Below are 14274 nucleotides of genomic sequence, written 5' to 3'. Positions count from 1 at the left end.
CTGCTACCCATCCGGGTTCCAGCACCGTCAGCTGATTCTCGGCAGAGCCTTTGGCCTAGGTGCATCCTTCTTGGTATCCGAGTTCCAGCAATGTCTGCTGTTCCTTGGTAGTGCTTTGTAGCACAGGTACCTCCTGCTTAGTAACCGTGTTCCAGCACCGTCAGCTGGTCCACGGTTGTGCCATTGGCTGTTGTTCCTTCTGCTGCCACTCTGGGTTCCAGCACCGTCAGCTGGTTCTCGGTAGTTCCATTGACTCTTGTAGCTAATGCTACCAATCCGGGTTCCAGCACCGTCAGCTGGTTCTTGGAAGTGTCTTTGGCACGGGCACTCCCTCCTGCCCAGCCTGGTTCCAGCACGCCTGCTGTTTCCGGGTAGTGTCAACGTCACTTTGCCACCAATACGATGTCCTGTCGTGTTGCGGTCGGGTTAGCCGAGTCTTTGGTGCCTGCAGTTTCAGTGCTTCCTATGTGGGCTGCGGGTTCTGGTAATAAAGGCTGGTTTCATAGTGCCAATAGGACAAGCACCCCCTGTAGGACTGTGGGTTTCGGTAACTGCGGCCGGCTCACGGCCTTGCAACTTTGTTTTTTTCCTGGGTACCTTCTGCTACCCATCTGGGTTCCTGCACCATCAGCTGGTTCTCGGCAGTGCCTTTGGCTTAGGTGTCGCCTTCTTGGTATTCGAGTTCCAGCAACGTCTGCTGGTCCTTGGTAGTGCTTTGTAGCACAGGTACCTCCTGCTTAGTAACCGTGTTCCAGCACCGTCAGCTGGTCCACAGTTGTGCCATTGGCTCTTGTTCCTTCTGCTGCCCCTCTGGGTTCCAGCACCGTCAGCTGGTCCTCGCTAGTTCCATTTGCTATTGTTCCTTCTGCTACCTATCCGGGTTCCAGCACCATCAGCTGGTTCTCGGGAGTTCCTCAGCCTTCTTGTACCTTATGCTACTTTTCCAAGTTCAAGCTTGTGGAAATGGTTTTTGATTCTCATTCTGGATCTCCCTGACTATGACCCTGAAGATGACGACCCTGAAGACCACACAGAAGAATACCTAAAAGATGACCCTGAAGAAGATGACCAAGAGGACAAGGAACATGAAGACATCCACCAAGATGCAGAACAACAAGAGACAGAAGAACAAGAAGCATAAAAACCAAGAATATGATGAAGAAGAAGAATAGGAAGAAGATGAGGATGTAGAATATGAAGAAGAATAATAGTTGAAGAATATGAAGAATGTAGCAAAAAAAAAATAGAAAGAAGGTGAAGAAGAAGAAGAAGATGAATAAGGTGAAGAATAAGTTGATGAAAAAGATGCTGCTGAGGATGATGAAGGAGAAAGTGTGGGAGAAGTAAAAAAGAAGGTGAAGAGCATGGAAGTAGTGAAACATACATATCTGACAAAATATTAAAGACTTTAACATAGTCAATATCTTTGTAACTACGAACGTCTTTGAAAAAAAAATTACTGCTATTCCATTTGATTGGGCTAAAGCTCTATGCCTTTAATGTCTCCTACACCTCCCACAATACATTCTACATTATTAATAGTTGTTTTTCTTCATGTAGAATTAACCTACAGGGAAAAAATGTTTTTTTTAATTCCGATATTTCTGTTCCATTGACTTGAATGGGACTTCTGGGATTGGAATCGGCGATACCCGATACTTTTTTTTAGATCGGCCGATCCATTCCGATCCGATATTTTTCAGTATCGGGTGGTATCGCTCAACACTATCCACTGCACAAAGCCGAGAGAAGACCAAGTCGAGGGAGTTTCCGTCTTCTTGTGTAGTAGAGTTAGTAAGCTGTGAAAGGCCAAACGAGGAGGTTAGAGATAAAAGGGGAGTATCAGATGGGGAGAGGGGAAGAGCAATGGGGATGTTGAAATCACCCATGATGAGGGTAGGGATGTCACAGGAGAGAAAATGTGGAAGCCAAGTGGCAAAATGATCCAGGAACTGATGGGAGGGGCCAGGAGGACGATACACTACCGCCACTCACATGGAGAAGGGAGTGTAGAGTCTGACGGCATGGACCTCAAAAGAAGGGAAAACTAGTGAGGATACTTGAGGGATAACCTGAAAGGTACATTTTGGTGATAGGAGTAGACCAACACCTCCACCTGCTCTTTTGTCTGATCTTGGGGTATGAGCGAAGTGTAATCCCCCATATGAAAGAACAGCATCAGTGGTAGTGTCTGACTGCTGGATCCAGGTTTCAGTAAGAGCCAGAAGGTTAAGAGAATTAGAAAGGAAGAAGTCATGAATGAAGGAGAGTTTATTACACATTGAGTGAGAATTCCAAAGGGCACAATTAAGAGAGACAGAAGGCATGCAGGGAATATTAATAAGATTAGAGGGGTTTCTGAGTTTAGCAGTTGGGGGGTTTGACTTTCTATAACATGGGGGACCAGGGTTGGGAGCAATGTCTCCTGCGACTAGGAGAAGGAGGATAGAAAGCGTCAACAGATGGTTGAGTGATTTGTGGGAGCGTCTCTTATTTTGAATGGTGGGACTGAATGGATATGTGCAATTTAACAATGTGAAAAGAGTGTTAGTGCTATACATAAGAGAGGAAAGGAGTGAGGGGCCAATATGGATGGAGTGTAGAGAGTTAATGCCAGGGCGGTGGATGTGTATGAATGAAGCGGCCAGGATAAAAATTACACAAATGCATATGGTATATATTTGTTGTACTCCAAATGTACAGGGGGTAGATGTATATAAATGTCTTACCTATCTATCTGCCATGCTATAACTGCCAGTACTTTGATAAACTGTACCTCGATAAAGTGTGCATAAATGCCCCCTGCATAAATGCTCCCCCAAGCTAGGTCTGAATATATAGGAATCTAAGGCTTAGATTTTTTTTATCTCTCTCTTCTCGTTAATCAATCAAACTAAACTAAGACAGCAGGGCACAGTAAAGGTAATTATCAGACAAACCAATGTCCAGGCCTACATGCATCATAAACCACTTTGAAAAGTTTCTTGACCTCAGAGCAAAAGGGGACAAGCCGAGTAAGTTGAAATAAATATATACCAGATATAAGCTTGCAGAGTTGAAAAGACATAGAGCATTCAGAATTAACTGCTTGCTGACATTGAAGGGAGGAATTGATTCAGAGCAGAGATTGAAAGAGGTGGTTACCTGTGTGAAGAGAATAGAGATGCGTGTCACATTTCATCCATGTTATAACTGCCAGTTCTTTGATAAACTTTACTTTGATAAAGTGTGCATAAATGCCCCCTGCAAATACTGGCTATGCAGCAGAAAACCACAAGCAGCAATATAATGAGGTATGTAGTTGAAGGTGCTTCAGTGCAGGGAGACTCCCGGTGTGCGCTCCAACCCCGATAGAGCCGTTTCGCTAAAGTGCTACATCTATGGGGCATAGATAACATGGTCATGGTAGTGCTCTTTACACTGGGCACAAGAAATCACGTCATCATCCGGGAACAAATCGGCGCTTCTCCGCTACTCTGGTTACACCCAGATGTAAGGGAAAGATTCCGGTGCCTGCGCTGGAATGCAAGCGTGGAGCGCATGAGAAACTTCTGCGCAGGTCCGGAAGTCAAGGTGACCTCAGAGCAGGGAAGCTTGCAGCCTGAGAGATGAAGTATACCACAGAGGGAATACAAATGCCGCCATTATAAGGCAGTATTTAACATTGATGGAAAGAAAGATATTAGACAGATTCACAGACAGACAGAAAGGTAAATAACAGATGATAGATAATAGATAGAAAATGGATAAAAGATAGATATTAGATTCACAGACAGATAATAGAAAGATAATAGTTAAAAGATAGATAGATACAGTGCCTTGTGAAAGTATTCGGCCCCCTGGAACTTTTCAACCTTTTCCCATATATCAAGCTTCAATTAACAAAAAGAAGAAAGAAATAGGCCACATACAGGGGGATCACCCGAGGCAGGAGATAGCATAAACAATTCAAATTTTATTAGACACAGAAAAACAGGCAAAAAATGTTAAAAACATTAAAAACGGTCAAACATATGACACATACACACATTACACAAAGCTCATAATAGAGCATAGCACCTACCGCTAAACACTCCACAATGGGAAAATGACCCTAGGTCCATGTAAACAGCCTGCCAGAGTGTGAAAAAATACACACCCTGAAATAGAAATATTTAACCATGCAAAAGGTAGAAAACACTCTGTGTAGTAAAGGTGGACAATAAATTCATAACCTGAAAGAGGTTTTGGCACTAATAACCAGAGGTCACCACAGATAGAGTTATAAAGCTCATAGTGTCTTGTCCGAATGCAGTACAGAAGAATATATTAAAGGCACACGTCTGGCGGCACGCGTCGGGTCTTCCCACTCTGCCTGCTCCACTCTATATGGGTTTTGTATATTGCTAATGTGAACATGTGCTGATTATTGTAGGAGGCTATTTTAGCCTATATCTCTTTCTCTTATGTGCTCAGACTATGTGGGCTATTTGCATGCTTCACGTTTACCTTTTGAAGTGGTGGCACTTGTATTCCTGAAGGGGTTGATTTAAACCATTTGCCTTTAATATATTCTTCTGTACTGCATTCGGACAAGACACTATGAGCTTTATAACTCTATCTGTGGTGACCTCTGGTTATTAGTGCCAAAACCTCTTTCAGGTTATGAATTTATTGTCCACCTTTACTACACAGAGTGTTTTCTACCTTTTGCATGGTTAAATATTTCTATTTCAGGGTGTGTATTTTTTCACACTCTGGCAGGCTGTTTACATGGACCTAGGGTCATTTTCCCATTGTGGAGTGTAATAGCGGTAGGTGGTTTGCTCTATTATGCGCTTTGTGTATGTGTCATATGTTTGACGGTTTTTAATATTTTTTGCCTGTTTTTCTGTGTCTAATAAAATTTGAATTGTTTATGCTATGTCCTGCCTCGGGTGATCCCCTGTTGTGGGCTATTTCTTTCTACTTTTTGTTAATTGCATACTGTGGTGTAGGTCAAGGTTGGATCCCTTTAATAGTTCGGTTGTGCCCCTGTTTCTTGTTTCTGCTCGCATATATCAAGCTTCAAACATAAAGATACCAAATGTAAATTTTTGCTGAACAATCAACAAGTGGGACACAATTGTGAAGTTGAAAGAAATTTATTGGTTATTTTAAATTTTTGTGGAAAGTCCAAAACTGAATAGTGGGGCGTGCAATATTATTCGGCCCCTTTAATTTCAGTGCAGCAAACTCACTCCAGAAGTTCATTGTGGATCTCTGAATGATCCAGTGTTGAGGAGTATTTAAACTAGGGACAGGGGGAGGGTACTCCTTTTATAGGAGGGAAAGACAGTGCAGATAGAGACCTGAGCACAAATAATGAAACTGGGGGTGGGGGTGGCATGGGGGGTGGGGTTAGAAGAGGTAATAATTTAAGAAAGAATAGAGGTACAGAGAGATACATAAAGTGCATGTATACTAATGCCAGAAGCCTCAAAACAAAATGGAGGAATTAGAATTAATGTTGTTGGAACATAATTATGACATGGTGGGGATATCTGAGACATGGCCGGACGAGAGCCGTGACTGGGCGAATAATTTACAGGGCTATAGTCTGTTCAGAAATGACCATACAAATAAGCGAGGGGGAGGCGTTATATGTAAAATCATCCTTAAACCCCATCCTTCGTGATAATATATATGAATCTAATGAAAATGTAGAGTCCCTGTGGGTGGATGTAAGGGGAGGGGGGAAAAATAGTAAATAACTGATAGGGGCTTGTTATAAGTCTCCAAAAATAATGGAAGCAACAGAGAATATCCTCATAAAGCAAATAAATGAAGCTGTGTGTTGTGAGCTCATTTTCCCTTCACCATTGAGGTCTGATGAACTCCCTCTTCTGGTGAAGGAAGGTAATGAGGCTGATTACCAAGCACCTGAGCAGGCAGATGATGACTGGGTGACTGAAATTGCTGACTGGATATAAGGCAGCCGACGCTCTTCTGCCTTGCTGGTGATTTCTCTGAGGGATTCTAGGCGACCAGTCTGATTCCTGCTCCTCAAAAGCTAAGTTTTCTGCTCTGCTTTTTGCATTTGTGTTTTGGTTTTGTTTTGCCTTGTTTTTCTGGATTTCTGCCATTCCCTGCTGGGGGTGAGCTGAATTCCTTTTTGTCTTTTTGCTCTGTCTTCAGAAAATACCTGAGTACTGATATAGTCTTTTTGAAGCCTAGCGTCTTCATGGCCTTTTTCCCTATCAATCTGTTGGCTCATGTATTGATAGGGTTTTGCGGATTGCAGACAACAGCTTTTCTATCCTGTCCTATTTAGTTAGCTTGGGCCCCATCATTTGCTCAGCCTATCTTTCTATCTGTGTTAGTGTTTTTTCATCTTGCTTCACCGTCATTATATTTTGGGAGCTGCCTTTTGCTTTGGGGTCTGCTCTGGGGCAGTTTAGATTTCCCTTTCTGTCTTTAGGCTATTTAGTTCTCCGGCTGTGATCGAGGGGTCTAGGGCACCGTAGGAACCCCCCACGGCTACTGCTAGTTGTTGCTGATAGGTTCAGGGGTCTGCAATCTGATAGATGCCAACTTCTCTGGTTTTCTGGACTTAGCTAATATTTCTGTTTTTGCCTCCTGCGGTAACTCATTCATTACAGCTGTGACTCGAAGAGAAGTCATTATTATGGGGGACTTCAACTACCATGAAATACATTGGAGAACCGAAACCTGCAGTTCGAGCAAAGGTGATTGGTGTCTGACAACTATGAGAGACAATTAATTTTCACAACTGGTTCAGGACCCAACAAGGGGGGGCATTGCTAGACCTAATATTAACCAACAGGCCAGACCGCATATCAAGTGTAAGGATTGGGGGTCACTTGGGTAAAAGTGGTCACAAGATGATAAGTTTTCATGTATCCTTTAATAAGATGTGTAGTAGAGGGGTTACAAAGGACACTAAACTTCAGGAAAGCAAATTTCCAATGGATGAGAGATGGTCTTGGTGCAATTAACTGGGATGATATCCTGAGACATAAAAATACACAAAGAAAATGGGAGATGTATATTATCCTCCTGAATAGGACCTGTGCACAATATATACCGTATGGGAATAAACCTGCGAGAAATAGGAGACCACTATGGTTAAATAGAGCTGTAAGGTGAGCAATAAGAGATAAAAATAAAGCATTTAGAGAAGTAAAGCAAGTAGGTAGTGATGAGGCATTAAATAAATACAGAAAATTAAATAAATTCTGTAAAAAGCAAATCAAGACAGCAAAGATTGAGACAGAGAGACTCATTGCCAGAGAAAGTAAAAATAATCCCAAAATATTCTTTAACTACATAAATAGTAAGAAGCTAAAAAATGATAGTGTTGGCCCCCTTAAAAATAGTCTGGGTGAAATGGTGGATGAGGATGAGGAAAAAGCCAATATGCTAAATGACATTTTTTCAGCAGTATTTACACAAGAAAATCCCATGATGGATAACATGATCAGGGATAAAAATTCTCCATTAAATGTCACCTGCTTAACCCAGCAGGAAGTATGGCGGCGTCTAAAAATCACTAAAATTGACAAATCCCCAGGATGGGATACACCCCCGAGTACTGCAGGAATTCAGCACAGTCATAGATAGACCATTATTTTTAATCTTTAAAGATTCTATAATAAAATGGTCTGTACCTCAGTACTGGCGTGTAGCAAATGTGGTGCCAATATTCAAAAAGGGGACAAAAACTGAACTTGGAAATTATAGGCCAGTAAGTTAAACCTTAACTGTGGGTAAAATCGTGGAGGGTTTTCTAAGAGATACTATACTGGAGTATCTGGAGAAGAATAACCTCATGACCCAATATCAACATGGCTTTACAAGGGACCGTTCCTGTCAGACTAATCTGATAAGCTTTTATGAAGAAGGAAGTTCTGGACTGGACCAAGGGAATGCAGTGGACATGGTGTGCATGGACTTTTCAAAAGCTTTTGATATGGTGCCACACAAAAGGTTGATACATAAAATGAGAACAATGAGGATAGGGGAAAATATATGTAATTGGGTTAAGAGCTGGCTCAGGGACAGGAAACAAAGGGTGGTTATTAATGGAGCACACTCGGACTGGGTCACGGTTAGCAGTGGGGTACCACAGGGGTCAGTTTTGGGCCCGCTTCTTTTTAACATATTTATTAATGACCCTGTAGGGGGCATAGAGAGTAGAATTTCAATATTTGCAGATGACACTAAACTCTGCAGGGTAATCAATGCAGAGGAAGACAATTTTATGTTACAGGAAGATTTATGTTAACTAGAAGCTTGGGCTGATAAATGGCAGATGAGCTTTAATGGGGATAAATGTGAGGTCATGCACTTGGATAGAACAAACAAGATGTATAATTATGTGCTTACTTGTAAAACGCTGGGTAAAACTGTCACTGAAAAAGACCTGGGTGTATGGGTGGACGACAAACTCACATTTAGTGGCCAGTGTCAGGCAGCTGCTGCAAAGGCAAATAAAATAATGGGATGCATTAAAAGAGGCATAGATGCTCATGAGGAGAACATATATAGAGGTAAAATTAAGTCACTAGTTTCCTTAATATTGCGTTGATCTAGGGAGCTAGTCTGATTGCCGTATGTGGAGTCGGGAAGGAATTATTTTCCCCAATGTGAAGCTTACTGTTTCCACATGGTTTTTTTGCCTTCCTCTGGATCAACATGTTAGGACAAGTTAGGATAGGATATGGGTTGAACTAGATGGACTTAAAGTCTTCCTTCAACCTTAATAGCTATGTTACTAAATGACTAATGATGATAAATATAATCCACCTGTGTGTAATCAAGTCTCCGTATAAATGCACCTGATCTATGATAGTCTCGTGGTTCTGTTTGAAGCACAGAGAGCATCATGAAGACCAAGGATCACAACAGGCAGGTCCGTGATACTGTTGTGGAGAAGATTAAAGCTGGATTTGGACACAAAATAATTTCCAAAACTTTAAACATCCCAAGGAGCACTGTGCAAGCGATCATATTGAAATGGAAGGAGTTTCATTCCACTGCAAATCTACCAAGACCCGGCCATCCCTCTAAACTTTTATCTCAAACAAGGAGAAGACTGATCAGAGATGCAGCCAAGAGCCCCATGATAACTCTGGATGAACTGCAGAGATCTACAGCTGAGGTGGGACAGTCTGTCCATAGGACAACAATCAGTCGTACACTGCACAATTCTGGTCTTTATGGATGAGTGGCAAGAAACAAGCCACTTCTCAAAGATATCCATAAAAAGTGTTGCTTAAAGTTTGCAACAAGCCACCTGGGAGACATGTGGAAGAAGGTGCTCTGGTCAGATGAAACCAAAATCGATATGTTTGGTGCAAAGGCAGCACAGATCATCCCCTGAACACACCATCCCCATTGTCAAACATAGTGGTGGCAGCATCATGGTTTGGGGCTGCTTTTCTTCAGCAGGGATAGGGAAGATGGCTAAAATGATGGGAAGATGGATGGAGCCAAATACAGGACCATTCTTGAAGAGAACCTGTTGGAGTCTGCAAAAGACCTGAGACTGGGACAGAGATTTGTCTTCCAACAAGACAATGATCCCAAACATAAAGCAAAATCTATAATGGAATGGTTCACAAATAAATTTATCCAGTTGTTAGAATGGCCAAGTCTCAGTCCAGACCTGAATGCAATCGTGAATCTGTGGAAAGAGCTGAAAACTGCTGTTCACAAACGATCTCCATCAAACCTCACTGAGCTGGAGCTGTTAGCCAAGGAAGAATGGGCAGGAATTTCTGTCTCTCGATGTAAAAAACTGATAGAGACATACCCCAAGCGACTGCAGCTGTAATCGCAGCAAAAGGTGGCGCAGCAAAGTATTAAGTTAAAGGGGCCGATTAATATTGCACGCCCCACTTTTCAATTTTTGAATCTCCACAAAAATTTAAAATAGCCAATAAATTTCAATCAACTTCACAATTGTGCCCCACTTGTTGTTGATTCTTCACCAAAAATTTACATTTGGTATCTTTATGTTTGAAACATGATATGTGGGAAAAGGTTGAAAAGTTCCAGGGGGCTGAATACTTTTGCAAGGCACTGTAAATAGATAAAGACAAAAAATGGGAAGCAGCACTCCAAAAAATTACTTAAAGTGTGGGGTGGACTTTCTTGGGTCCACATGGCGTGGCGACATTTCGTCTCCTAGAGCCTTTATCCTGCATTATCCACCTTACTCTTGAAGTAATTTTTGGAGTGCTGCTTCCCATTTGTTGTCTTTATACAGTGGATAAGGAACGTATTCAGACCCCTTAAAATTTTTCACTCTTCATTGCAGCCATTTGGTAAATTAAAAATAGTTCATTTTTTCTCATTAATGTGCACTCTGCACCCCATCTTGACTGAACAAAAACAGAAATGTAGAAATTTTTGCAAATTTATTAAAAAAGAAAAACTGAAATATCACATGGTCATAAGTATTCAGACCCTTTGCTCAGATACTCATATTTAAGTCACATGCTGTCAATTTCCTTGTGATCCTCCTTGAGATGGTTCTACTCCCTCATTGGTGTCCAGCTGTGTGTTGTTAAACTGTTAGGACTTGATTTGTAAAGGAGCACACCTTTCTATATAAGACCTCACAGCTCACAGTGCATGTCAGACCAAATGAGAATCATGAGGTCAAAGAAACTGGCCAAGGAGCTCAGAGACAGAATTGTGGCAAGGCACAGATCTGGCCAAGGTTACAAAAGAATTCCTGCAGTACTCAAGGTTCCTATGAGCACAGTGGCCTTCAAAATCCTTAAATAGAAGAAGTTTGGGACCACCAGAAGTCTTCCTAGACCTTCCTTATGACCCTTTGATATATCAGTTTTTCTTTTTTAATAAATTTACAATAATTTCTTCATTTTTGTTTTTTTTCGGTCAAGATGGGTTGCAGAGTGTATAGTAATGAGGAAAAAAAGAGCTTTTTCTGAATTTACCAAATGGCTGCAATGAAGCAAAGAGTGAAAATTTCAAGGGGTCTGAATACTTTCCGTACCCACTGTACATTTGGCAAGTATACAGATTGTTTGCCGGGAGGCCTGTGCACCCACCTATTTGGAAAGTGTTCGGCTCCATTTTTGCTAAATAGATAAATAGATAGATAATAGATAGATAGTTATTCTTCCCACAATAAAAGTAACACTTCGTGAAATTTTCCTACAGACAGCGAGAGCTGCATGAAATGCCAAAATGACAAATGGCCAAATGAGAAGAGAGACCAATGTCTGCCTAAAGTGATGGAATTCATCTCTTACCAGAATGACACAATGGCTTCTGTATTCTCCTGTATCTCGGTCTTCGGATGTCTTGTGACCGGCTTCACATTTGGGATATTTATATCCTACCGGGACACTCCCATTGTGAGAGCCAATAACCGGAACCTGAGCTACCTCCTCCTGGTCTCCATCTTTCTCAGCTTTCTCTCTGTGTTTTTTTTCCTTGGTCGTCCCAATGATGTAACTTGTAGATTACGTGAAACCAGTTTTGGATTTTTCTTCTCAGTAGCCGTCTCTTCACTTCTCGCCAAGACTGTCATGGTTTGTGTTGCTTTTAAGTCCACCAAGCCTGGAAGCACTTGGAGAAAATGGCTGAATGTGAAACTGCCCTATACCATAGTGTTGTTGTGTTCATCCCTTCAGGTTGTAATCTGTGTTTTCTGGTTGTCCATTTCTCCCCCATTCCAAGATCTGGACACTGAGTCTTATCCTGGTATTCTCCTCATTCAGTGTAATGAAGGCTCAGATATCTGGTTCTACTCCATGTTGGGTTATCTGGGGCTCCTGGCAGCTGTGAACTTTGTCCTGGCTTTCTTGGTGAGGACATTACCGGACAGTTTCAATGAGGCCAAGTACATCACCTTCAGCATGCTGGTGTTCATCAGTGTCTGGATTTCCATGATCCCGGCTTATCTGAGCACCAGAGGGAAGACCATGGTGGCTGTAGAGATATTTGCAGTGATGGCTTCCAGTGCTGGACTTTTAGGTTGTGTGTTTTTCCCTAAATGCTTTATTATTTTGTTTAAATCGGGAATGAATAAAAAAACAGAGCTGCTCGGAAAAAGAAAGGAATGACTGCACAATATGAGGAACCACTGATAATAATGACTAATTCTGTACATTAATCCCATAGAAATCATTAAAAAGTAAGATGCAAGATTCTCTATCAACCTGTGCATGAAATAAACATTTACACATTTCTTATCCCATATCTCCAGTAATTGATGCATTTATCATGACGTCTCATATTTGTATTAGAGTTTGGGAAATGTAGAAATTTCTCTGTGGTTTTTGGTAAATTATCTGCTTCTTCCTTAAAGAGAATCTTTTACCAGTTTCTCCATGTTAAACCGAACTCATCATGGAATAGCGGCTGCAGAGCTGAACACAACACAGCTTTTATCTTATAATTTCTCATCTCCACTATGGAGATACGAGCCTGGAAATATAGGTTATAATTTATGAAGAGCCCAACTGGGCATCATCAGAGATTGTTATCTGGGAGTGAGCAGGGAAAAAAAGGAACATGTCTCTAGAATGTCAGAAGAACATCTTTCTCCTATGAGAAGTAATGATAGATAGTCCTGCTCTCAACCCTGATCTGTGCCCAATATCTACTGCAGAGTGTGATTACAAACATCTTTAGCTTTCATCTTTCAGCAGTGAGTGTGGGAGGAGGAATTACAGCTGTACTGACAGTCCATTGAGGAGAGAGCTGCAACTGCAGAAGTGTTTGTAATCACAACCAGCTCAACTCTTCTCCACTTTCCCCCTCACTGTCTGCTGTGAAATGAAATATATAAGAAGTGTTTGTAATGAGATTCAGATCTTTTTTATACCCCACAGTAGCTGCAGAAAGGAGGGCTGAGAGCAGGGCTCCCTATCATTACATCCCACAGGAGAAGGCATGTTCTTCTGACCTTCTGAACTTCTGGGAACATGTTCTTTTTACCCCTATATGTCAATCCAGAAATGGCCAGAGCTGAGCCTCCCCACCCTCCCAAAGGAGGCATAGGCGGAGGCCAGCATGATGGGGGGGTGGTCAGGTACACAGGGGGAGTATCCGGGAGGAGGAGAGCTGGGGGAGTATATAGTGGAGGGGCGGGGGTGTCCCCCTCCTCTTTGGATCCAGCTCCCCAGCAAGAAGCAGTCCTGCCCTCCCTCCCCTTTTGTTTTTGGTATGTGTTGATGGTTACTTTTATTTTGGGTCATGACGGTTTCGAGAGGGGGGAGTCCTTGAAGTCGGTGGAAATTTGGTTTTGGAGACTCAGTATCTAGGGTCTCCTTCGTTCAAAGATATGTTTGGGATGATCTGATGAAAGGTGGATGGGGAGTTTCTGACCAAAGTGGGCGGATCCCCGAGTAGTTTAGTGGACAATATATATCGGTGTTGGTGCTCCCGAGCCAGTGGGGTAATGGCTGGGAGCAATCATTATGGGTTTTGTCCATAGCACTTTGGGTTTATTCACCAAGATCTTGGGGCTTCAAGGACTCCTCAGTGTTCAAGTTATTGTATATATGATTTATAATTCACTGTTTGTTGTTTGGTGTTTAATAAAGGCTGCTGTGGCCATAACATTCCAAAAGAAATCCCTAGTCTCCGTGTTTTTGGTGTGGGTAATGGAGGTGACCCAGGGGGAGGCTGGGGGATGCTGTGATGCTCGTTTTCCCCCTCAGGTAGCAACTTGACACTACCAACATCATGCTTATGATTGCTGAACGTCACGCAGAGGAAAAAGTACAAATCCCCCAGAGGGGAATCTCTGCTAATGCTCCATTGGGCTTATAATAAATTATAGCCTAAACTTCACAACCTATAATCTACGTAATGGATGGGAGAAATTAAGAAGTAAAATCTACATTTTGTTCGTCTGTGTAAACACTCTTCCGTGATGTGGCCAGCTTAACATTCAGAAACTGGGGAAAAGTCTTCGTTATCAATTTTGTTAGTAAGATTTTAATGCTTATGGGAAATAAAAGAATACATATAATGTCCTGAACACTCAGGAGGTGACGCCATGGTAAGTGATTGCTCTTTCCGCATTACCTTCCCAGCTCTCGGCTGCACCTTTGCTCTATTGTTATAGCACTTGCTTTCGGTGGTTCATACAGCGGTAAGTGTATCAACAGAACATATTTTTGAGGAACTATTCTAAGGTAATCAAACTGCTCAGAATTTCCCATCAATTTTGGATCCTGGTGAATCAGAATTTTGTCATTTTGCTGGATTTATCTGTTACAATAAAATATCCCATTGTCCTTGCCG

At 42.0% G+C, this 14274-nt stretch overlaps 1 protein-coding gene across 1 annotated transcript in view; it reads left to right on the top strand.

Moving 5' to 3' along the window:
- Window positions 1-12083, top strand: part of LOC141096661 (vomeronasal type-2 receptor 26-like) — a 311671-nt gene extending 299588 nt beyond the window's left edge. The window contains exon 5 of the mRNA XM_073583374.1: window positions 11176-12083. Within this exon, the coding sequence (XP_073439475.1) occupies window positions 11176-12083 (908 nt within the window). The remainder of the gene's footprint in view (window positions 1-11175) is intronic.
- Window positions 12084-14274: the final 2191 nt, after the last annotated feature.

Source organism: Dendrobates tinctorius, unplaced genomic scaffold (genome assembly GCF_039654945.1).
Source record: "Dendrobates tinctorius isolate UK_male_01 unplaced genomic scaffold, ASM3965494v1 ptg000077l, whole genome shotgun sequence".
Taxonomy (NCBI): Eukaryota; Metazoa; Chordata; class Amphibia; order Anura; family Dendrobatidae; genus Dendrobates; species Dendrobates tinctorius.
The sequence above is the reverse complement of the archived record's forward strand: the minus strand, read 5'-3'. Positions and strand labels throughout refer to the sequence as shown.